Below are 26,587 nucleotides of genomic sequence, written 5' to 3'. Positions count from 1 at the left end.
GATTGATGACTCCCCATTTGGCTTCAATGTTATTTGAGGTCCCTTTTAACTCATCTGAATAGTACTTCTTTTTTTTTTTATATATATTTCTAATAAAATTATTATGTTTATTTTGGTGCTGTTTATAATTGCTATTATTCATAGGAGATGGATTTTTAATCATTTTTTAAATAAAGCCTAATCTTCACCTGCAAAGATTTGCGGCGCTCTGGGGTAAACCATGACTTTTTTACAGCGCATAGTTTTTTTGGTTTGCTTGCTGACCAAGGGAAAACATTTATTAAAAACAGCATTAAAATAATTCAAGAAAAACATATGCTTGTTGGGCATCATTATGAATATAAACATTATCCCATGGAACATCATCAATCAGCTTCCCAAAACATTCAATACTTCTTTTGTTGAACTTGTTAACCTTTTGCAAGTCAGTCAGCTTCTCTTGAAGATGCCTTTTCTCAGTTTCCATTTTAGAGAGTGCTCGTTTCTGCTGCTGAACGTCCTCCTCAAGGCCAGAGATTCGCCCTAGGAGATGGATATGGCGAGTAAATATTTGACACAACACACTTTCTTTCCCTTTCTCTTTTAACAACATAAAACCATAAATGATTTCAAAGTTATTGATCTTATCTGGATAAGTACTTTTAGTGAAATTGGATTATTATAGAAATAGCAGCAGTACATTCTAAAAAGAGAATTTTGACCAACTTAAAAAAAAATGCTTCAATTGGTAACACAGGTTTGAGTTAAGTTAGTCCAAAGTGAATATATTAAGTTTAAATAATTCTGCGTTCATTAAACTTAATATTTTGGATTAACTTAATTTAGGTGAATACTGTATATTAAGTTTAATGAACTCATAATTCATTAAACTTAATATAGTCACTATTGGACTAACTTAATTCAACCGAGTGTTACCAATTGAAGCAATTTTTTTTTTTTTTATAAAGTTGGTCAACAATTCAATTTGTAAGCTTAAATTGGTTCAACAATTATGTTTTTAATTGTGTAGTGTGCAAATGAGTGTTTTTCTTGTCATGTTTCACCAATAAAATGTCACGGACAACAACGCATCCTATAATAATAATAATAATGCATCGGATTTATATAGGTCTTTTCTATCTAATCAGATACTCAAAGACACTTTACAATGGAACGAATACATTATTCATGCAATCAAACACGGTGGCGGTAAGCTACTTAAGTAGCCACAGCTGTCCTGGGGCAGGCTAACGGAAGCGAAGCTGCCAGTGTGCGCCTACGGCCCCTCCGACCACCACCAAACATTCACACCTTCCATACACCAGTGTGAGTAGCACTGGAGGCAATGTGTGTGAAGTGCCTTGCCCAAGAACACAACGAGACATGACTTGGGTAGAGCGGGGATCGAACAGCAGACCTTCTGGTTACTGAACGACCATCTCTACACCCTGAGTCACGGCCGCCACACTGTGAAAGTGATTACTAATAGAGAAAGATTCACTGAACGTTTGAAGAAAACAGTTGAAGATTGTAACTAGTAGAGAGGTTAAGTTATCTAGGCAACTTCCCAACTTTGCGACAGCCTCATCTGACTGTCAATGTATACTTCAACACTAATGTGTGTGGTTAACAATGATCTCACTTCATTGGTGTCTATTATCTGTCTGTATGGTTAAAATAGTGCTGCTGCTGCTGTCTTTGTATCCTGGTTAAATAGAAATTGGCAAACTTACAAGTATCACGGCACCACACCTGTTTACACAATGAGATAAAAGTGATTCTATGGCAGTTTAAGACAGATGCTGTAGTCGAGAACAACTGATTCAATTCATCCCAACAAGTGTTCAATTATTTACCTTTCTCATCTAAATTCATTCTCAAATGTTACAGGTGAAAACAGGTGAAAAACGGTGGTGTCCTACTGATATGTGCCCTTTATACTTGATAACTACAATATGTGTGGGCTAATGACCTGATGGTTCGAACCCAAACTTGCTAGTATATTATTTTTTTCATTTATTGCTGGCATCTTCTGACAAGAGATAAATGCATGTACCATATTTTTCAGACTGCAAGTCTCACTTTTTTCCCCCCAGAGTTTGGCTGGTCCTGTCAATTATACTCAGGTGCAACTTGTATTTATTAGATCTCCATTCCTTAATCGTGTTGAATTTGTTTTGGGGATTGGCAAATACTTTTGGTGCATAACATAGTTGGCCAGAAGGTGATGGCGGTGGTTAGTAGTGGTGGTAGCAGCAGTATTAGTACAGTAGTAGTAGTCATGCATTACCGCCAGTGCCCAGCTTCTATTTAGCATGCTAAAAAGATGGCGATAATGCACCACAAGCACTCATTACAGCATCCGAAAAGAAAAAGGGCTGACGGGACAAAGCAAAGGCTTATTTATCCCCGTCCCCAGAATTCATTTAAAATGCATTAATTATCAAGATTTTGATTCATACATTGATATAAAATACACTGTGGCACATTCCTTATGCAACAACAAGGATTTACAGCACCAAAAGGCGCAATAACAACCAAGATTCTACCGTCGGCCGCAACGTGAAGAGGGATTCTAGTTAAAGTAAGCCATTTTAAACTAAAAAGAGAAACTTTTCCGCAGTTAGAATTGGAAGTTTCGTCCAACTGGAATTTGCTTGCTGCCGCCAACACGGATGCTTTCGGTAATTAAATCTGACACCCTAACGCCACTCTGAGAGTGTATGTGTTTCAGCAGCTTTGCTGCGCACAATTTTCAAGACTTCCTAATGAACTTGTGGGACAAGAGAAGCCAGTTATCTCAAATATACCTTTAGTCTTTCTGCACTGCTATGAGTCAGGTAACGGATCTGCATAAACTAATATCACTAATATATATTGACGGTCAAATTCCTGTGTTAAGTAAACCATTTATCTTACGCACCCAGCAAGTCACTGATGGTCTCTGAGCCCTGGTTATGCTCCCTGCGTTCTGACTCCAGGGCAGCCTGCAGGCTGATACATTCCTTTTCTAGGCTTAACTTGCTGCGTTCCAGCAGACAGCATTTGTCTTGCAGCTCTCGCGCGTTCACCTCCAGCTGCTGCAGCTGTTTGCTGTTCTCTGTCTGGGTTTTACGGAGCCTCGTTGCAGACTCGGATTCAGCCCGCAGCAAGATGTTTGCTTCTTCCAACTGAGAGAGAGAGAATAATTGCGAGATTTACAAAACACTGCTCTTGGTTCACAACAAAACTTTTGAAGTATTGAGTTTTGACAGGAAGGTGTAAAAGAAACTTAGATCAATGTCTAGAGGAGCCACATACTAGTAACTTCAATATGTGGCTTGTAAATCAAGTAAACTGTTACAGTATAGGAAACATTTCTATGCATACTTTTTATACACATTTAATTTCTTTAAATCAAGCTGACAAGAAAAAAAAAACAATGAATAATAAATCAATGTATTCAACAACAAAAAAATCATTTGTGTCCAAGTGCATCGTAAAACCAACTGACAAACCTGTTTCTGCAGATGAATGTTCTTCTCATTGGAATTGTGTGAATTTTGATTCCGTCTTTTTAAGTCATCAAGCTGATCACGGAGGTTGTTAACTGTAAAATTAGGTACGACAAAACTATGTTATAATATTACATGAATCATTGTTCTATCAACTAATATATATATATATATATTTATTTTTTATTTTTTTTTATTCACACAACAACATAATTGTGTTGATTTTATGATTTTGGCGAATTTATCAAATGTATTCATTGGCTACCTTTAAAAAGTGACCCAAAAAGTGTAATGGCATGACGTGAATTATTTTAATAGTTACTTTCTGCTATCACCTTCATTTTCCAGACAGCGTTTCCTGTCAGCTTCACTCTCAGCTTTGCGGTGGCTCTCCTGGCTCTTGTGCTGCAGAAGGGCCTTCTCCCTTTCCAGCTGCCTCAGGCTTGACTCCAAATTCTTCCTGCCGGCCACCTAAAATCAGTCATTTCACATGTTGCACCAAATGTCATACAAGGTTGCTTTCACACTCCTGTGATTTTATCACTATATTAATGACAAACGAGAATAAAATTGAGTCTTTAACACAAGTTCAAACCCCACAGACATTTTATGTGCGTGTTAGTATTTCAAGAGCACTGGCATTCAACTGAAATTAAACTACAAAAAAGCCATGAAAATTCATTATGTGTATAAAACTTAACTATCCTGGAGGGAAAACTGGATTGTAGCGCCATCAAAATATTGCAATATAAAATATTCAAGTAAACTCTGCATGTGCAGCAGGTTTCCTGGCAGTTATTGTTCTACCTCGTCTTCGAGATCTTTGGAGATTTTATCCAGACGACTTGTGGCAGCTCTAAAGATACAAATAAATAATTATAAGAAACTTCAGTCTTTGATCCAAGTTTTTGTAAACGTCAAGCTCATGTACCTGAATTTGTGCTCTAAATCATCTTTGGCTTGCTTCTCATTATTCAGCTGCACTTCCAAGTGTCGAAGCTTCTTCTGTAACGCTACAGACTGAGAAGGAAAAAAATCATAAATTTGCAAAAACGCCCAAATACAATGCCATCTTTGTTCTTAAGCAAACGCACTACGGGAAAAATAAAGGGGGGCACATTCATTTATATATAACTTCCAGTCAAAGGCACTCCTGTGATATGAACCAGTCCAGTTAAGAAGCAATAATCATTGTGAATGTGAATCAATGTCATCTTCGATGGTGTAAACGGGACACTACAGACTGTCAAAGTGCTGACTACCTGGATACTGTTTTGCAGGAGATCTCAAAGGAGACTAGCTGTCATCCCATCCTTAACAGGAAGTGTATACAGGATTTTTTTATGTCACATACACTCCTGATCTACATAATGACTAGCACTAAAGAATTTTCACCTGTGATCCACTGATTGTTCTTAAAAGGAACCGCGATTGTAATGACAAGTTTGCGCTACATTATTTATTTGTTTTTTTACTAACAACTATTGGATTCCTTTTTCAAAAATCATTTCCAGTTTAATACATTTTGTAGAACCTTTAGTTGGACTTACGCCGCCATTGTTATTTACGTCGCAACACATTCAAGTGCATAGTGACGTAGAATGGCGGCTGGCTCTCTGCCGAGCAATGTGAAACGCCGATAAGAGAAAGCAAGGTAAGCCTCCGTAGCGTTCCTAAAGGGACGATCAAAAACTATTGAATGCGTCTGGTGAATGACGACAGCATGGAGTGGGAGAGGGTGACTCTCCCGATCGCATGTTGTTTCTTTAGGAACACTATGAGTTAACTTAATTTCATTTTAAATAAGTAAATGGTTACTCCCTAAATTAAGTTAAGGCTTGTTGGTTTGGTTTGTATGAATTATTTTATGTAGGCAAGAGAACAGGTTAAGTGTATTAAAGAAGTTATACTATTAGAAGGATGTTTGATAGCTGTCGGTGTACTATTGTGTGGGCTAGTGTTATTATCTCCAATGATTATGTAATGTAACTGCTGGTAACGTCATGTGGGTATTTTATTATTGTGGATGTGTGGTAAAGGATGCAAACCTGAACAAGAAAACAAATTACTGTCTGTAGTGTGAAACAACTTACCTCTCCCTTTGAATTGTCATTAATAGATGAGGAGTTGTTGGAAGCCTTAAGTAACCTAAATGGGGGGGTACACAACCTCAATTGACATCTATGTTTCCTCTAAGTACATATAATAAGTGATCTCATGTCTTACTGGTCCTCTTTGAAGTAGGTGAAGCCCACAAAGGGGAGCTGATTTCCAACAAATGCTTTAGGTGTGGGGAATGTCTCTACATCGCCTTTGTCATCTTCAATCTCATCAAAGTTACTGGTGTCAATGTCACTGCTCAGCTCTGGGACCACGGGTGCAACGGCTAAGGAGAAAAAAAGAAATGACAAAGTCCTACATAATAAATGTGAACATTCAGGTTCATCTAATTATCTGTAGTGATACTAACTCTCTCTGATGGTATCAAAGGTCCACTGGTCATTCCTGAAAAACGGGTGCCGCTTGATCTCCTCCACACCATTCTGTCCCAATCGAACCTCCCTATTTAAAAAAAAAAAAAAAAAAAAAAACAGAAAACAAAGAGAGAGAGAAAACAAATCAAGATTACCTTAGTCTACTGTTCCATTTTGCTGTATTGTAATTTAAAATAAATAAATAAATAAAAATAGTTGCGTTTTAAGATATGGTGAGAAAACAGCAACAACGACATTTAACATTACTAGCAATGGAATGCTTTTATTGTTTTTTTTTGCATATACGGTATGCTGTATTTATTCAGATGTGCGAATGTGGGAGTGGGTCTAAAGCAAGTGTGTTACCAGCAACAGAGATTTATGGCTAGTAGTTACACAATGCCACAAATACCACCAAAAATTCCCATCCATTCATCTATTTTATATAAAGCTCAACTAGCACAGTGTTCAGGAGAAGTTGGAGCATGTCCCAGTTAATAGGGTGAGATTAAGGTTACACCCTGGACAAACCTAATGTCAACCAAACATCAAGTCCGACAAACATTAACACCAATGGGCAATTTAGAGACTTCAATTAGCATAGCTAACATACCGGCACATATGTTTTGACTGAGAGGACGCTGGAATACCTGACAGAACCCAAACAGGGAGAGCATGCAAGCTCGACAAAGATGGCTGTTAGAAGCAATTCAACATTTAACAAAAAGTTGAGAAGTAATTTTTTGTTATACTATTGCTGTTATAACAACGCTCCATGCCAATACAATTTAGTCAGAGGAAAGCCAACTGGGTTCCCTTTTTTTGTTTTTATACTCCATTTTTAAAGAACATGCATCTACATTTTGGAATGAGCAGACAAAGAGCAATGTGCCCATGTAAAATGTGTCTGCTGTTGCTGCTATTGATTTAGTGTGGCTGATTATATCGGCTAATATTATAATAATAATAAAAGTGGGCCGATTATTAATATGAACAAACTGTGATGCTATTTTTTTTTTAAAATCTGCCAATAAATCAGTAATCATAATTTCTTTCCTGCCGCATATCGGTATTGGCCTTAAAAAAAATCCATATTGGTCGGACTAACCCTTCCATAAGCATTTGATGCAATGCCAGCCAAGCCATAATAATCCTCCAGTAGAGCAACCTTGTACCTCTTTACACAGTTTATTGGACCCAACAGTGACACTTAAAGAGGAAAACATTGGTGGACTGGTGGAGTTTAAATTCAAAAAGAAAGCGTGAGCCATTTCCATACCTGTCAGTCAAGAAGGCGCAGATTATATTCTTTGCATCTTTGGAGATCTCTACATCACCAGGAAAGCTGAGAGAGTTTTTATGGTCCATGATCTTACTGTAGGTTCCCACCAGTGAGTCAGCATAGAATGGTGTGTCACCTGAAAGTGTGCAAAACAGTTGAATTAATTAATACTACTGCTTGCGAGAGAAATACCCCCCCTCGCCCCCACCACCAAACAATTTGGTACTTAAAGCGGGGAGAGAAAAAAATACTGACCAACAAGCATTTCGAAGATGAAGACCCCGACAGACCACCAGTCACATTCTCTCCCATAACACCCATCACCTCCCTGGGATTTCAGCACTTCAGGTGAGATGTAATCAGGGGTTCCAACTGCTGTGTCACAATGTACCATACCAGTCTGTGACACAAGTCAAAATGTAAATAGTCAACACATTTTTACAAGCAGAATTTAAATTATTGTGCTAAAGCTCTTATTAGTGCCTAACCTTATCCTTGCCAAGAAATACAACAATGTAATCTCTAGAATCAAACATCCGTGAATTTAACTGACATTTTAGGAAACTACAGCTTTAAAGTTGGCCAAAACATTCAAAATGATCTTATGCATGACATCACACAAGATGTTATCTTATTGCACAACACCTCTCAGGGTTCGACATTAAGCCTTTTCGGGTGGTGGTCCGACATGGTGGCCCTGCCAGAACCAGCACTGCGAGTGTTTGCGAGGGAAGCGGATGTTGATTTTTCGTCAGGGCTCATTCATTCAAGGTCGCAAAGATGTTCAACAACAGTTTTAACAGTCACAAACAGTTTTGTCACAAGGAAATTTGAATAGGTTGGGCCACCATTAGTGAACTTCAGGTGGTGGCCATTAGGCTACTGAAAATGTCAAACGCTACCTCAGTTCAGCAAACATCAAAGAATGCATCCTATGTGTCATTTTTCTCAGTATTTTTGGGCAGCATGTATTCCAAAAAAAAGACAATGCTCAGTAGAAAGTAGAAAAGCTGAAAAATGTATGTCATGTGAACAAAGAGGACTCAAAGCACAAGACTTCAGCGTTACTATTCAAGTTTTTCACTTATTAGCAAAGTTAAAGTTGCTCTATGTAGCAATTTGTCCCAAATTATCTTTATAATAGCCTTTTTATTTGACTACTGATGACTCAAACATCTTCTAATTAGCAGATTAACACCTTAGCTATTCACAATAGGCACTCCTGCAAGCCTCTGGCCAATAGTTTTCAGTTTGAATTTCCTGCCCTCTGTCTGTGGATGTGATGTCATGCGCATTGTGTACGTTAAGAAGGGAGTGTGCAGTTTCATTTTTCGGCCACAAGTGGCAGTAGCGATTTAAAATTAAATTTTCTGCATTGAGCAGCGCTGAATTGGTATTTTGGGGCAAATTTCAACATTGAGCAGCTTTAAAATAAGTGTTAAATGTTGCCCACTCAGCATCCATTGCGGCCTGGTCATCCTGGAAGATTTCACCCAAACATAAGGGTTGCTTTAATATCTCTTTGTCCAGTTGGGGGGGTTAAGATTAAGGGATGTCGCTAATATTTTTCAACTGTGGGCTTGTGAAGCCCTTTTGTGATAATTACAAATAAACTTGACTTTAAAAACATATCCTACTGGTGCCATTTGACAGCATGTTACAGCATAAAACTCACAGAGTCCATCTTCATGCATGTGCCGAAGTCCGCAAGCTTGAGGTGTCCGTTTGTGTCGAGCAGCATGTTGTCTGGCTTGACATCGCGGTGAATGAAGCCCATCGAGTGGATTGCATCCAGGGCCATCACCACCTCCGCGGTGTAAAACTTGGCCCATTTCTCTGGCACATCATAAGTGCTGGTGAGGTTTACCAGGTCACCTCCTGGCATATACTCCATCACCATGTAGAGGTAGTGCTCATCTTGGAAGGCACAGCACAACTGATCAAACAAACAGGACAAGCCCCTTTATAGATAATTACACACCATGTATCATCAGTACATCAGTGTGTGTTGATAAATGTCATACCTGCACCACCCATGGACTGTTGGCAAAGGCCATGATGTCCCTTTCTTCCCAGAAGAAGGCGGAGTCTGAGCGTTTGATCATCTCAAACTTGCTAAGAAGCTTCATGGCATAGACTTTCTGAGAGGCTTTATGCCTGACCTGAATGATGGTGGTACACACAGTATGTACGTTTGGTGCTAATGCCTTGCTAAATGGTGCTTTATCAGACAATACCAAATTCAGATACATTTAACGCTAATAAATCAGGTCATGTCTTCAACTTCAGACATACTTACCAGTTGGACCTCACCAAAAGCTCCTCGGCCAATCACTTTAACTCTGTCAAAGTCATCTGACTTCATCTGCAGGTCTCGAACTTGTCTTATGACATTCTCATCTGAGAATAAATTGTCATGAGTATTGTCAATATTTATCACAGAAACATAAAATTGTTTAAAAATAACACCACTACTGTGATACATGAAATACTTACATCTATTTAAAAAGGTTTCAATATTTTTATTTTTGCGAAGAGCAGGGTAGTCCAAATCTAAGACCACAGCATTTAAGGAATCCTGGGGGAAACAAAAGACTTAATAAAGTTAAACGAACAAAAGAAAACACAAAAAATTAAATGCATTGTGAGCTGGTCCCTCAATCATCCCCAAAATAAATTACAGCTACTACATTGCCTGTCAAGTAATGATTTTTTTGTAAAAAAAATTTTAAAGGCCCAATATTCAATGAGTGATAACAATTTTAGTTAAATAGTTTTACACTTTGCTGGCGTTTTTGTCCTCTAACATTACAACTTGTATTTGGAGATCCTTGTCTGCACACTGGATGAATCTGTTTACTATTAGAAGCCTCTTGCTACACTGGCCCTGGCATTCTTGTTCTGACAAAAGATATGATCGCTGTTTGTCTTGACATTTTGTTTGAAGTTTGTAAAACTCAACATGTCAGCAACACTTATAAGGAACACAGCATCGGCTATAACACAAGGTGTGGCACAAAGTGTCAATATGCAGAAATAACAAGAGTGCTTCATATATTTTCAGAGAAATCCACGTGTACATTTATTTGATACTTTTCAAAGGACCGTCACTCTTCATAAAAAAAAAATAAGACTTCATTATGTTGTACAGTGTCACTAAGGTGCATTGCAGAGGTTGTCACTTTTTTACTTGAGACTGCCACCTCTGACCTAAACCAACATCGTCCATGCCCACACACATACGCAGACAAAAAAAACATGACGTTCCCCCCCAAGAAAAAATAAAACACTAATTGTATTTATTTACCATGTACTACGGTCAGGTCATAACAACAATTTAACCAATATGAACCCTCCAAAAAAATGTTTAATTGCAAATACCATATTTAAAAAAATAAAATGCAGATGACTCAGAAAGCGAACGGGTTCAATAACGGCAAATATTCAGATTTATAGTTCTAAGAAACTGTGCTGTGCTTTACGCTCCCATTCTTCACATCCAAGTTTGCATTGCAAAGGCCATTACAAAACACAGTATGTTTACATTGTGTGACACGTCATATTGATGTAGAAGAAATGCACTTAGACATGTAAAAATAATACATGTATTTAAAAAAAGAAAACAAAGAAAAGTGATACAAATTTAGTACTATTATCGCCCACCGATTGCTAAAACAAAGAGCACTTACCAGAACCAATCAGGTGTGAATACACTGCTAATACACTCTTGGATGAATTTATTGATTGAGAGGTATGGCTCAATGCTTGTGTGAACATCATCGCATGTGATGTATCTCTATCCCTTCCTTCTTCAAATTTCTCATACTTGTTTTTGCTTTTTTTCGATGTCTTATCTGCCTCTCCTCCTGCTATTTCAAACGTTTCCCCACTCGGCTGCGGTCAAACACTCTTGATTCACCAGCTCAACAGCACTTCCCCATTAAAGGACTAACCTCACACAAAGCTACTATTTAAGGGAAAAAAATACACATGCAGGGGGCGGAGAAGGGCACATGGGGAGGAGGAGAAGGGGTGTGCACATACAAATACATGCACTAGGCTCTCCCAAAAAGCAATCCAGGAAATGATCCACCACACCCCGTGTTTGGCAGATAATTTCACTATGACATAAAGACAGTCCCTGTGTGCAACTCATTTCCTCTGTGGCCGCATTTGGCTTCTAAACTCAGAAAGTTTCGAAATCCACAAAGCACTGCTTGTTTCCCATGATGGTACAGATCCATGGTTTACTTAGATGTTTGAAAGAATTAAACAAGATCTTCAGCAAGCCTAATGTTTGCTTCTGTGGTTTCTTTGCAATTAAGTAGTGGTTTTGTCACATTAGGATATACAGAGACCCACAATTACACAGCTGAAGATAAGCCATTCTATTTAAAGAATTTGTAAAGAATGGGGTTTCCTTAAAAGTGATGCTACTATTGCCTGCACAGTCAAATATAAGCCCCTTTTTCTCTTTCTTTCCTGGTACATCGAAAGCATTACAAGAGTGGGCATTCATTCACCCTTGTAAAAGAAATCTTGATCTCTATGGGTTTTTATCTGGTTTAAAAAAAAAATCATTGTTTTCATGTAAGCATAAATCTAAACGCTGTCAGTGCAAAGTCTTGTGAATACATCTCGGCTACTACGACTGAAGTCTTTGCTGTGAGTGTAAATCCATGTGGAAATGACGCCATGTAGTTCACAGGAATAACTGGACAGTGATTTCTTTACACACGTGCCAGAGAAACCATCATTTCATTTCCACACTCTTTGGGCCCTAGCCGCAGACATGAATTAAGTGTTCACAGCAGAAATTCGAGTTGTATTTACAATACTTTGTACGCTTTTAGATTCAAACGCACATTAAACAAATTCTAACTCAAAAATTTAAATTTGCACTCTTTTCAGCGTGGCCCTAATACTCTTTCATACATCAAGTTTTATTTAGAGAAGCTTTTACAAAAATTCTAACAATTATACTACGGTACTATTACTACAGTAGTATATTTTAAAGCAGGCTTGAGATGTAGATTTATCAAAAGCAATTAAGTTACCCTAAAACATGACGTAGCGTAGAAGTTTGAGAGACTATTGACTCCTTCAAGTCCTTATTTCACTAGAAACAAAATAAGATGGTAGGGGACAAGGCGGCCCAGGTCACATGAGCTTTCTGCACCACCTTGAATGGGACAAAGACCAAAACAAACAAGGCTACAACTTGAGATCAAGTAGCAATAGATCAAGTATCCATCTATCCATTTTCTACTTTGCTAGTCTGTTTGTCTTCACTATTTTGTGTTAACAATGATGGAACCTAAGCGGCAATAAAATAGTGTTTGCATGCAATTATTGTATTCTTTCCCAAACTGTTGCAATTGTCAGATTTAATGGGAACGTGAGTTTCACTTTCACAGATTACTCAGTTAGGGCAAGAAAGAAATGACAAAAGTAATTGGTTGCCCGTCCGTTACCATGTGGAAAACAAAGCAAAGTGCTGCAATATTTGATATCACTACAATCACCAAGCAAACAGTCCCTATCGCTAACTCTACAAGCTCACTCTGACCTAAATGCATTCATTCAGCAAGTTGTCATGATAAGTAGGAATGAATACATAAACATGTTGCAATGGCAGCTCAGAGACACCAGTGGTTCTAAATGTCTCTTCAGCAAAATAATGTAAATGCTTCTTCAGAAGACATTTTTCCTTCATTCAAAGCTAGTTTCTACATATACCTGAGATAGGGCCAAACAAAGTGAGTTCAGCTATGAAGGCATTGTCAGCTGGGACTGGCCAAATACGTAAAAAACACAAGATTTCTCTCCAGTAGTATTACACACTCTAGTATGGAAGTAACAAGTAACTATAGCAAAGGAGAAAAGACGGAACCTGACACAAGAAAAATGAAGTACCTTGAATTTCCTGCCAATAGTAATACCACAGAAAATGCCAACAAGAGCCCAGAGGCCATTTATCTGCTACTTAGTCAAACAGCCCTCTATTAATATTAATCAACTGACAAGTGTCTGAGGAAGTGTAAAGCTGAACGGACAATTTGCACTTGATTCAATCAGATACTTTTGGTTCTGCAACAGATGACTTCTGGTCTTCCTCTTTTAAAATTTGGTATCCTTCCACTCCAGGTCCCATGCCATAGTGTAATACTATTTCACTAATCTCTTCGTGATGAGTAAGTGCATCTATCCTGTTAAACTTACCAAATTGTGAATCATTTTGCCCCCACGGGCAATGGATTCTGGATAGTTGCTTGGCAACTGCAGCGAAATGCAAAGAGTGTCTGTTTAGTCAGATCCACATTTCATATGCGGATACTATACGTACTATTATACCAAGAAGTATTGGCAATATCAGGCGCTGCTTTTGGCAGTTAAATATACTGTAACCTTTGCCAGAAGACCTTTAATATAAATGGTACAATTCTTTGAATTTGACTGTCATAGGAAGGCTACATGGAACTTTGGTCCATCTACCCACGTCATTATTGGGCAAGTGGAACAAAAACAAGAAGCAGCCCCACAAAAACAATTAAATGAATGTCACTGTTTTGATTGAATTCCAGCCGTTTCAAAAATAGTTTTCAAGATAAGCGGTGGGCCAAGCAGAGTGAAGAGGACTGGGGTTGGCATGGCCCATAAACTCTCCCCACAGACAACAGCAGGAATCCAGCAGTGGCTCTCAGACAGCACAGTAAATGTGCCCTCGGGGACTAGCAAGAGTGGGTCTTACCCTTGGATTTGAATGATTTCTGTCCCATGCTCCTGTGCCCTGTACATTTTTGGCACCAAAGGTTTTTTAATATAGTACAGTCAACTGAGGAATGTGCTGTAAAAATATAGCAAAGGGAGGAACTTGGTGTCCATGAGGACCAAGGTGAATTATTCTTGATGATCTTAAGTGAGGATACAATTTCAACTAATTGTGTTAATGGTAGGGTTTTAATGCTTTTTATGTTGTGGCAAACTTCCCATTTTCTCGCAATCTAGTCCAGGGCACAGGTTGACCTCAAATTTATTTATTTCTTCAAAATACAATTAATCCATTTCAGGGACAAACTGTTGCATCATACCCTGTTAAATGTAATTAGTTGTGTAAATGCACAGTATAAGTCCAATGTGAAAAATTTGTATATAAGAAACTATAACTTGGGTCATTGACATGGTGCCGGTAGGCACAAGGTAGCCCCCAAAGGACCACATGTGAAGCCCACAGGCCTGTTCCAAAAATAGCTGATGTGAAATGTGATTTTCTATGAATGTTGGCAAAGCGATCGTTTGAAAATGTAAACACCGGCACAGATTTATAGGACTAAATTATTGCATATGAAATGGATGGATAGATTATTATTAAAGTAAATTGGAGCAAATTTATTATTTCAGAACTTCTAAGCAGTGACTTTTCAACAATGCACATTGCACACGCGCACACACACACACACACACACACACACACACACACACACACACACACACACACGCACGCACACACACACACACACACACACACACACACACACACACACACACACCAAACATTTTAGTGCTACTGGCCATTTTCATGTGAAGACATTTTCAAGGACCAAAATAAAAACAATGATTAAAAATATCACTCACCATAGCTGAACTTTAACGAGCGTTTGTTTACAGTAGGGCACAATGCAGTGTCATGGGGTTTGTTATCCATCCAACCATTTTGCGGGCAACTTATTAGTTTAGTTTTAGGTTTATTTCCACATTTTTGAACAAAAAATTAAAACATTTAAGCAAAAAATAGATCACGTGCAGGTGAGGTAGAACCCCACTACAGGCTTATCAAAGACCCCCAACCTAAGGAAATTAAAATAATAACAGTAACAACACTAACAATGCAGTGTAAAACATCAACTATATCTTCTACCTAATTAGATTATTATTCAAACATTAAAAATCAAATCAAATCTGGGATAGGCTCCAGCATTCCCGCGACCCTCGTGAGGATAAGCGGTTCAGATGATAGATGGATGGATGAGTATCCCATAACCACACACATGTTGAAAACAAATCTGTCAAGCTTCTACAGTACCAAATGTCTTTGCTTTCAAAGCTTCCTTGAGTTTCATTTTATATCTAGATAAAGACAAAGAATCGGTTAATAAGTGCACCTTCATATTCCATTGCTGGACTCCATGCCATGCTATCTTAATGAAATATGTCCTTAAGATGATTTTTTGGTAGGTACAAATTATTGGTTTGTCTGGTTGAATAATAATTCAGTTAAGAGTTACAAATGAAAAAAATTGAAAACTTTGTGGCAAGTCTCAGCCAATGTACTTCTGAAGTTGCGCGTAGTGGCACCATATTGTCTAGTACGTCACGCAGTGGAGGCTTTTACACTTAAGGTGACAGTGACCAGACCACTGCTCGTGTATTTGAGGTGGTTTTCGATATCGGCCTAATTTTGCAATATCGGACCTATACAAGTGAGGTAATTTTCTCCCATATTGGGCCACTAATTAGCAGTCTGATAGATTTATATTGTGCATCCAGAGGAAATATCACAAGGCAACACTTTATTTTTTATTTAATTTGTAGAAATCTCTGCAATTGTTTAAATTTTTACTTCTACACAATGTCCCATCACTGGTGTCCGTTGGGGGCAACCTGGTGCACACGGGCAAAACGTTGGCATCTCCTGCCCTAGCGTCACCCCTGGTTGCACTGTTAATAAAACTTAGCACTTGCCTCACTGACTACGTTTGCATGTAGACAATAACAACCCTTTAAACCTAAATACAGTATTAGCAATATTTGGGTTTTGAAAGTCCATGTAGGCGCATGCACAAAAAGCCAAATGTGCTCTTATTTGGGTTATAAAAACCAGAATAAGACCCCTGGGTAACCCCTTTCATAGCCCAAATTCTTGTTCATATAAACGGCATTCGGAATACCTCGTTTGAACAGGGGATTGGTTTACATTGTGCGCATGTTCTATTTTTCTTCTGCATCTTCTTTTCTTCTTCACTTATTTGTATTTGCAAGGAATCTTGGTCTTTGTAGTAGTGATTACCATTGTTCGTTCATTGGGGTAAAGTCAGTGTGCACAAGTTCAAAATTATTATTTTGGCTGGGGGAATGCGGTTGTCATGTGGGGGGCCGCTGGGCTAATAAAATGCTGGGCGAAAGCCAGAGCATGTATGTTTAATACAAAAGGCCATGCTATTCAAACAAATAGGTTTACCTAAATTCCACTGCTGCCATTCTATTTTTACTTCTTTGCCATCACACTGGTAGCCTCCTGCCACTCAGACAAGCAAAATCTACAGTATTATTTAACCACACCATTTCAATGAATCTTACATCACGATTGTTTAGCTTTGAAAGGAAGGAGGAGATATGAAAATCACAAGCTGTTAGCTGGTTATATGTTGAATTGTGTTGTTATTGTTGCTACTGACTGCATACAAGCTTGTGACAATGAATTCAGTGTGTGCATTCATAAGTACACAAATTTGTGCATACAGCATACACATAGTGTATGTATGTTTGTGTAGGGAAAAATGACTGCGTGTGGGAGGGAATGTCTCACCAGAAGGTTGACAAAGCTGAAGCTAGATGGAGAGTGTTATGTGTGGGAGCCTCCCTCCTGTTCTCTGTGCTGCTCACTTACAGCCTCATCCAACTAAAAATACACTAAGACTAAGGATCCATTCCAAACAGATCCACAAGATAAGTAATTTACAAATCCAAGACCAAAAAACAAAGTGCAGATGCTATAATGCATGACTGACCAATTGTTGTTACGGCACTTTTATTATTGCCCTTTAATTGATCCAACTTATTTTTTTATTTTGTATGAAACGTCCTTATTAGATATGTTGTTCTAAAACATGGGTCTGCAACCTGCCGCTCTAGGTACACATGTGGCTCTTTCATCCATCTGCTGTGTCTCTCTCTGACTTTGCAAAAATATATACTACGTTTGAAACTACATGTTCATTTTTCAAATGTAATTCAAAATTTCAAGACGATCTTCTTTTTTTTTTTTGCGTACGATGAGCAACAACTGGCCCAAGATTTATTTATTTATTTGACCCCCGGTAGGCCAATTAATGTAGTTTTATTTTAACATATAATATTTAACCTTTAATAAAAGGGTAATGCAATGATGGAGTCAAATTAACTGGTCAATAATGAACACCTTTTTAAACATAATGAGCACAGTAGGGCTGAGCAATATGGCTGAATAATGTTTCGCACAGTATAAGTATTTCATATTAGTCAATGTTGGTAACTGTTGTTGTTATAGCTCTTTAAGAAAAACAATAAGGTTGATTAAAGACAAAATTATAAACAATTCAATTATTTTATTATGTTTTACAAGGAATGTTTGTGTGTACAGTGTACACTGTAATGTAGTGCAATGACGTTTACATCCATACTCCTTCAGCAGTGTAAATGCTTATTTGCAGAAGACGCTATACTCTATCGTTGATACAGTTACATTAACGTAACCGTTATTCAATGTCAATACAATATAAGGGTAGCAAACTATTACGCTAATGGAGTGCGTGCATTACAGTTGCCCAACCATCTTGGGACTTTATCTTTTTAGTGGGCCCATTATTGCCACAGTCCATTAATGTTTAACTCACCTGATTGTGACTGCTAAGGGTTGGAGCGAGCACATCAAACACGAGAACCCCTTTACTTCTACACCACAAATCCATCGAAAGGTGTTTAATTAGGTTAGTATGCACAATACAAGCTTATTGCAAGAGTTGTACCGAGTCGACTGGTCTTTTTTTTTTCTCAATAAAGCTATACCTTGCTTTTGCTCGGCACGTGTAAGCCACACACACAAAGTACAGTTGTGTTTGAAACACAAGTGTGAAAGTGCAACACAAAAATGCTATTACACGTCACCAAAATTCACGTGCACATCTGTACTCCTGTCAATTTTAGCCTCTGAAAATATCCAAAAAATTGCCGCAGTATTTTGGATTTTATGGGCACTAAGCCTTTTTCTCACTATACAGTGCACTCATAAGATTCATAGCCCTACGGTATGTAAACTTTCCACTCAAGCACAACTGTACATGCATGCACACACCTCGAGTCGACAGCTTCTTTTTTGTGTGCCCACTCGGCAAACAAAAATGCAGCAACTCGGCTGCGCTCAAAACACACTTTTGTGCTCGGGTTGCTGTTATCGGTTAACATTGAAAATATTATAAAGGGAAATTTGCAAAACACCACAAAGAATGCACCAGTCAAAAGTAGACAGGATAGCAAACAACAATTATGTAGGACAACAAAGTTTAACCACAGAAATGTTTGACAATTTAACAAGAGTAAACTAACTTTAAAAAGTGTTTTTTTGTTGTCATTCCTAGCCATATATCTTCAAATGTTCCAATGACAAGTCTGTTAAAACAGTGACCAAAAGTGCTTTACATCACCCTTAAGCAAACAGCTCAGGCCAGGGGTCATCAACCTAGGATATAGCCCAAAATTTATATCACGGTATAAACTGCATCTCTTCACAATAACTGTATATATCACTGTATAGAATAAGTAAGTACGTTTTTTGTTTTTTTTTAATAAATAATTTGCTTACTGGTTTACATGGTCCCTTACAGAAGCTGTATGGATAAAAACAACTATGAAAGAATGATATAAAACAGCAAGTTTCTTCTTTATTTTTGATTCATTGACATGCCAACAACAAGAATGGATGATGGAAGCCTAGTAGATGATTCAGTATTGTAACAGAAGTGACTAGTTGGACCATTGATTGCAATTAATTAAAAAAAAAAAAATAAAAAATAAAAAAAAAACACCCATCATTCTTCTTAATGTATACCAGCTTTTATAGATTGATAGAAAGCTTACATTGTTTAGATATTTTTAATTATTAACGGTTAATGCATTGATGGACTTTTTTTTGTCAGAGTTTGAAATGTCCGACAGTATTTTAATGCAGCCGAACGCTGTCAATTGTTTACGCTCCCGCTGCAGACATATATACAATGACAGACTAATTAACATTCTTAGCGTCCTTAATTGCCAATTAAATACAATTTTGAGGTGGTGTCGTGTTGACGCTGTAGGCCGGCAGTCGCGTGAGGATGAGTCAAGCTGGCCGCCTGCGAGCTGTGCACCACGCCGGGACGCAGATACAATGACGTCATCAACATGCGCTATGCGGTAAGCCGGTAGTCAAAATCTCTACCTTTGGCAAAATGTATACCTTATATTGAATATATCGTTTATATCGCCCATTTCGAAACTGAGCTGTACATCTTGGCTACTAAATAATGCAAAGCGCTGTCAGTTTGAGCCACACTTATGGAATACATTTCCTCAAACAACCTTTAAATATAAGTTATTAATATTATTTGGTGACCTTAATCTACGTGAAGACACTAATCATGGCAATGGTTTATCAAAATAATTAACAATTATTTAAAGATACAGATATTTACTTCTATACACCTCTGTAAGTGCAAATGATCACTTCCACAACATCACAATCACATACTTATATGTATCACTAGTGAGCTATTTTTGGAACCGGCCTGTGGGCTGATCTTATGCTCCATGAGGGCTATCTTGTGCCCACCTACGCCATGTTGGTGACCACTGGCTCGGGGTTTAACAGAAATTCCGGCTATCTTTCAGGTGGCAACATTGCTTGCCGTTTTCTGTACCGTGGCCAAAACCATAATTCTCCACAACATTTAGAAAAAAAAATCATAGAAAGGGTAGCTTATTCATTTTTATTTAATTATGTTGGTTACACAAGTATCAGTGCCATACAGTACTTTGTAGGGGTGGTCAATTTACAAAGTTAACAATCACTTAATGGGGTAGGTCCTCGAGAGCCACTGTGCTGTTTGTTTTCCATGTCTCCCTCCACCAACACACCTGATTCGATGAATAGGATCGTTGTCAGGCTCCTACAGAGCTTGCTGAGATGAGATGATCATTTGCGTAAACTGTGTTAGAAGAGGGAGACATGGAAAACTGTCTCTAAAGGACCAGGGTTCCCTACTACTGCCTTAATGCATTTTACCATCTTTTAATATACTTTTGAGAATTGAGATGCACAATAATGCTTTTTGGAAAACTTGCTGTGGCAAAGGTTTTTATGTGTATAGCTCAAACTGCCATTCATGATGCCTCATTGTTTCAAAAACTTGCTCACTTACAAACGGTACCTCCGTCGTTTGCAGCCGCAAATAGCAACAATTCATGGATAACTGATGGCCAAAATAGTATTAAGGGGGAAAAAAACTTTTTAAGTGGTTTCCACAGAAAACATTTTTTGTTGGACACCCAATAAATAATAACATTTGAAAAAATAGTGGGAAAAATATCAGTGAATAGGTGATTCTGTGGGTGCATAACCGCAAGTATGCGGGTGTCTACTCCATTTTACCTCCAACTGCGTCAACAATATAATCCACAGCATTCTAGATGATCAATTATCAACTAATCAAGTATGATGCCTGTTCCTAATAATACACACATAGAAAAATTTATAATATGTGATGTAGTACCTTTCTTTGACCCTCTGTGCGCAGGGGCTCTATGGGAATGGAAAACCAAGCTCAACATTTCCAGTTGTGTCCAAGGCATGCAAGCTACATGACTGAGGTGGAGTGTGACATTTTCAAGCCATTTAGGACTTGGACATCTGACAGACACTGGGTCTTCATCACTGAAGTGAAGCAACAAACCAAAAAAAGGCCACAAAGAGGTCTAGCAGTCTCCCCAGAGGAGGTGCTGAGTAGAGAGACTGACTTGTTTTGCAAAAAGGAAAAAAAAAATTGACCTGGGCCACCATCCCGAGTGCCTTATAAGGAAGTGTTTCTTCCCAGCTAGCACACTGATACCGGTACCGTTGTTGCTCGTCTAAGAACAACTCGACTACACTCCAGAGACAAAGCTAATGCTTTGGCTTTTGTGTCAGGGTGAGGTGAGACTATCCACACCTTGAGGATCCACACATTCAAATTGCTCCGTATGGGATGTGGAAAGTGGCATTCAAGTCAGACAAAAAGTGAACAGGAAATGCTGCAATAGAAAAAGACATTAACATTGGTGTGGCCAAAATAGGGAGAAAGATAGAGTGGAGTGGAGCATGTAAATAGCAAAGGATATTCGAGACAGGGAAAGATATGCAGGGAATAAACAATGAATGATAACCAAATGCACAATGTTGCTTATATGACCGTGACGCAAAGATGTGCAAAAAATGGTTTTAATGAAAAGATATCCATTATTTATAATTTAAGTGTTAAGCATCTCGCACCTAAGTTACAGTTGAATTTAGTTTGAGCCTCATAGCACAGTTAAAGTACCCGCAGCGTGTCAAGCAGACCTAAAAGGAGGGACAGGCTACACGCTGAAAAGACAGAACAAGAGATAAGGCTGAAAAGTAAAAAAAGAAAGTGCAGTCCTTTGTGGGGACTTTGAGCCCCACATACAGAATACACATACAGAATAGTTGCCAACTATTTACCCAATGAGGTCATTTCCTACAGCACGGTTAGAAAGGCACAAAGGCAGTCTATGTGACTTCCAATCACCTGTACTTTTAATAACTAAAATAGTTTCTATTGCTTGGGCTGAATAAGCACTTCCCTGACTTCAAGCAGCCAACTAAGTCCAATACTGTGTTGCTAAATGTCTGCAGTGACTTTACACAAGTTTGTGACATTTTACCCAAATGCTCATTTAAAAAAACAACAACAGAACTGTGCTGATATTCAAATATACATATTTTAAACAGAATTATAGTTTAACAAAAAGGATTCCTGACACTAGTCAGTGTGTATTTTTTTTCCTACGCAGTTATTGAGAAAAAAAATGTTCCCTCGAAAACGCTTGTATGGGACACTTAGCTTGACGGGCGCAGACCACGGGCCGCCAGGCTTATAAAACACTGGCGGAAACCCTGGATATTGGTCCAATCCCAGCCTTATTTTAAGATATTGGGTACTTGTGGAGGCTGTCGATGCCAGCCACCGATACTAAAGGCAAAAAAAGTAATTTACATTAAGGCTGTCAGTTTAACACGTTAATCAAAATTTATTAATTACGCACAAATTAGTGCTTAAAAAAAATAACGCAATTGATCGTATAACGTGGGTACCAAACCCAACCTGTTGTCAGAGTGTACGCTCTTGTCTCCTTAATGATCTTTGGCAAGCTGCCGCGTTCGGTCATGCGGTCACGTCACTGCAGCCTCTAGGCCGGAGTATGGAAGTAGACAGGGCACGCGAGGGGGAAATGTTTGTTTCTGCTCGAGGTGGCGTTTTATAAAGTTTCTATCTTAAATATTGCTACTATGAACTGTCAGTGCCGGACTGCGTTGATTGACCGGCGCATATATTCGAAAAATTTGTTTTTTAGCATTAGCCGTTTCTATGGTTTTAAATGGGAACGGTTGCAATTGCATGTTTCTCAAAAGGTTGTATAAAATAATCAACGAAGTGATTGATGGTATTGTTTATGTTATGCACTGTTAGCAATTATTTTATGGCGTTTTAGCCAGCTTTGATTGTTTGAACACTGACAGCACTTTACTCAATGATGCTGTTGTTTTTGACCATCTTTATTAGAAAACGTTGTTCTTATGGATTAAATTAGTTAAATGCAGCTATTGCTATTTTTGCACAACTCTAGCACTTTCATATAGTACATTATAGCTTTTTGATAAATGAATTGACAGCTTGTAGAAGTTCAGATTAAATTTTGTCCAGCTAGGATAGGCTCCAGCACCCCCGCGACCCTTATGAAGAATAAGCGGTTAAGAAAATGGATGGATGGATGGATTTTTTTTAACAAAACCGAAGTTTAAATTATTATTAATGATGCCTGGCCTAATTGTTGATGATTAAACTTTTTCCTTTGAATTTAATTTATGAAGCACACACCAACAATAAAAATGTAGATTTCAAATCTTCTCTTCTTGGTGTATTCAATTGATTACTCAGGCACTATAAGGGGACCTTTAGCAGATATGAGATTAAAATAGATTAATTAGATTAAGTCATTAAAAACCCTGTAATTAATTAGATCAAAATTTACATATATGAAGTCTTTCTCTGCAGCAGTTGGCACTATATGTGGTACTTTGACACACCGGGTCTGCGTCAGAAAGATTGTCATTGTTTTAAATAATGTTTGTGCATTTTCTGCAATGTAAATTTGAAATTATGTCCTGTTTTTGTATAGTAAAGTAATGGAAATTTGGAATGTTCTTAAAAAAAAAATCTGATCAATCATATATTTTAATAAACAATTGACATATAAACCAATAATTAAAAATCATCTTTAATGAGCAGCTCTAAAATAAAAAATGTGCAGCTAATGCATGTCATTTGTAAAGGTATCGGCTGATCTCACTCATGGGTCATCAGTATCAGAATGGGCAGCATAAAACACTGCGGAACACCCATATCTACAGTCCTACCCTTAGCAGTAAAACTTTCATTCCAGTGACAGCAGGGGGCCTTCTAAAAATGGAAAACTGACGTCGACCAAAGCAAGCTTCCCACTCAACTTTTGTCTCCAACACTCAGCAACTCCATCACCTCAGCTCACATGCAGGAAGCAAACAACTGGTGATCCAGCCACTATTCTGTATAATGTTGAAAAGGAAAGAGAAGCACAGGGATAGGCAGCACAAGGGGCTCCAAGATAGATGAGGCCCGTCAAAAGGGTGAGGTAGCGCTTTTTAAGATAGAAATAAATGACATTGTGTTTGGCCTGTGGCAGATCCAGTTAAGGGGTCCAGCAATTCAAAGCACAGGCCCACAACAAATGCAACTTCACTTAAAATGGCTTGTATGCCTTGTATTAAGTTATGTTGCAAGTCAGGAATGAATATATATACACAATATTAATCTTTTAAGGAAGCAACACTATCCACTAATTATTATATAGAGGAAGCTCTAAACGCCTGATGTCACACATTCACTAAAATATTGGGGGGGAAATATGACTCAAAAGTAGTGCAAAATGTATGTGGTTTCCCACACCATGTCAATACTTGGCCACCACCCAAGTAGATTTCAAGAAAATTTAATAAAAATATATCCCCAAAAAAAGTGTCAAAAAACATGTCGCGACTAGATTTAGCGCATGTAACATTAGTTCGCTGTCACTCACTTGTGGATCATGAGGTTAGAGGAGACGCACGTAGCAGGACTGAGAACACTCACCCGAGTCCACCCACCCAAGTAGACTTCAAATCTGTGGGAAACACTGCTTATGAATAAGTTGGGAACCTACAGATCAGAGCGCAAAAACAATTAACTCCACTAGTGCGTGTGTGCGTTTCAGATCAGTGAGCAGGGGTGACAGGATGGGTGATGCCACCACACAATGGTACGGGAAAAGGGCCCAGTATACATTTCTCCAAGATGATTGGATACACATCTGAATTTGATTCATTCACATATTTTCAATCAAAACCTATTTTCTGATTCAAATCACTTTTCGTTACAACCCTAGTACGAGGGATGGCAAAGCAAGAAGTGTGAGGACACCTAAAAAATTAGGGATGCATAGAAAATTCCTGGCCCAAACTGAAAACTGAAAATGAAATCCAAAACACCAAAAGAAATTACAATGATGTAATATAAAAATCTAAAAAAATAAAATAAAATTAATACTCCGCTGGATAATTTTTATGCACTTTAAATCGTGACCGTAATTCTCTTTTTTTCCTGTCTGTTTTTTTGTTTTTCTATTGCTTTAGTAGAGTGTTTGTTCTATTTGGGGCCCTATTTGATACCAAAATGACTTAATTTCACTAGCTCATGGTTACTACTATCAGTCTATCTATTTTCGTGACCACTCACAAGGGTTGCGGGTGTGCTGGAGCCTATCCCATCTGGCTACGGGCAGTAGGCAGGGTACACCCTGAACTGGTTGGTACTACTAGTACCACCTATTTTGAAGTTATGTAGTAATTGAGTTGCCATTTTCTCAAATTTATTTGGCCACATGAAGTAAATAAAAACATTTTAATGGTTCTACAGTTTTTTTTGCATTCAATATAATAGATACGCAAAATCAGCACTTCATAAATAATGACAAGTCTCTCCAAATACAGTATGTGCTACATGCGGGGTCGTGGGAGGGGGGTAAAACGCGCTTGGGCTTAACCGAACACTCACGATTGTATTTACGTCTGCAAAGTTGTGAAGGAACAGTATTGATCACATTTTACTTTAATTTAGTCCTACTTGAAACACAAAGCATAAAGTGGACACATTTTGCTCTGGACTCATTCCCCTGTGTCAAAGCAACATCCTGTTTCAAGCTGTGTAGTTTTGGTGACTAAAGTATTTCAGACTGAAAAAAAGGACCCCAACATCACCAACTGGCTTCAATCTAATGTCACTTAACAATAGACACAGTCACAGACTGTGAATGGCAAAACACAATTTATACAATTATTAACATATTAATCACTTTTTTATTATGACATTAAATTAGTTATTCAAAGTAAGTAACTTCACGTAACCCAACGTGATTCGGACTGACTGCGTTAACCAAACCAACAAACAATAATCATAATCAGCCATCTTTTTTATTTATATTTGCCTTGAACGCTTTGAGGTCGGAATTGGGACAATCCGAGTGGGATCAATCCAACTTCCCACCTTCCTCAAATTAACTCAGTGAAAGCAAGCTCTTCGCTCATTGAAATGCATTCAACTTCGGAACATTGTAAATTGAATTGAGAGGATTATTTTGATTTCAAAATGTAATGAAATGTTGTTTGACTACTTTTACAATCTGCCTGGTTTGTATGATAGCCACATGGGGGAAAAAAACAATACAAATACACCGTTTGTTTTCATCTAAATATCGAAACTGCCCGGATGTTTGGAATTGTCAATGCAGGACACCTTCAACCTCCTCCTAGTGTGTTTATTTGGAACCGACTGAGCCTGTTGTGTGTACCGATTCTTTAAATTGCTCAGGGATGCCTGGTGGAATACATAGTTATCTGTCTACAATCATGAATGTTAAATGTATTCATTTGATAGGCTATGCATCTGATCAGATTTATAAGAGGACCAGAATTCGGTCCAAAAATGCACAAATACCAGCTACTTTTCACGTTTAATGCGCTCCTTGCTCCTCTCATCTCTTCGAGCAGGACCACAACAGTGATCAACTGTTACACATTAGGCTCCATAAAAACCCTAAGTGGAAAATTCGCCACAAATTAATCCTTATCTGTAGACACCACAGACCTCCCAAACTGCACGAATTTGTGGTAGTCTCAACTATTAATCAGGCCTACTGTAGACCAGCACACTGCCCTCCAT

General features: G+C 38.2%; 1 protein-coding gene across 3 annotated transcripts in view; it reads right to left on the bottom strand.

The window, feature by feature from the left end:
* rock2a (rho-associated, coiled-coil containing protein kinase 2a) overlaps window positions 1-26,587 on the bottom strand; it is a 44,230-nt gene that overhangs the window by 16,517 nt on the left and 1,126 nt on the right. For 2 of the 3 annotated variants that reach the window (XM_077578189.1, XM_077578271.1), the window contains exons 2-16: window positions 9,726-9,807; window positions 9,529-9,629; window positions 9,254-9,391; window positions 8,905-9,165; window positions 7,485-7,629; window positions 7,227-7,365; window positions 5,944-6,035; window positions 5,700-5,859; window positions 5,567-5,621; window positions 4,405-4,493; window positions 4,281-4,329; window positions 3,809-3,944; window positions 3,477-3,568; window positions 2,903-3,149; window positions 416-522 (exon numbers count right to left, since the gene is read on the bottom strand). In XM_077578189.1, coding sequence (XP_077434315.1) covers window positions 416-522; window positions 2,903-3,149; window positions 3,477-3,568; window positions 3,809-3,944; window positions 4,281-4,329; window positions 4,405-4,493; window positions 5,567-5,621; window positions 5,700-5,859; window positions 5,944-6,035; window positions 7,227-7,365; window positions 7,485-7,629; window positions 8,905-9,165; window positions 9,254-9,391; window positions 9,529-9,629; window positions 9,726-9,807 — 1,893 coding nt within the window. Of the gene's footprint in view, window positions 1-415; window positions 523-2,902; window positions 3,150-3,476; window positions 3,569-3,808; window positions 3,945-4,280; window positions 4,330-4,404; window positions 4,494-5,566; window positions 5,622-5,699; window positions 5,860-5,943; window positions 6,036-7,226; window positions 7,366-7,484; window positions 7,630-8,904; window positions 9,166-9,253; window positions 9,392-9,528; window positions 9,630-9,725; window positions 9,808-26,587 lie in introns of those variants that run through there. The other variant, XM_077578347.1, reaches the window with a different exon arrangement.

The sequence above is a fragment of the Vanacampus margaritifer genome, chromosome 1 (genome assembly GCF_051991255.1).
Source record: "Vanacampus margaritifer isolate UIUO_Vmar chromosome 1, RoL_Vmar_1.0, whole genome shotgun sequence".
NCBI classification, from domain to species: domain Eukaryota; kingdom Metazoa; phylum Chordata; class Actinopteri; order Syngnathiformes; family Syngnathidae; genus Vanacampus; species Vanacampus margaritifer.
This window is presented reverse-complemented; position numbering and strand designations above follow the sequence as displayed.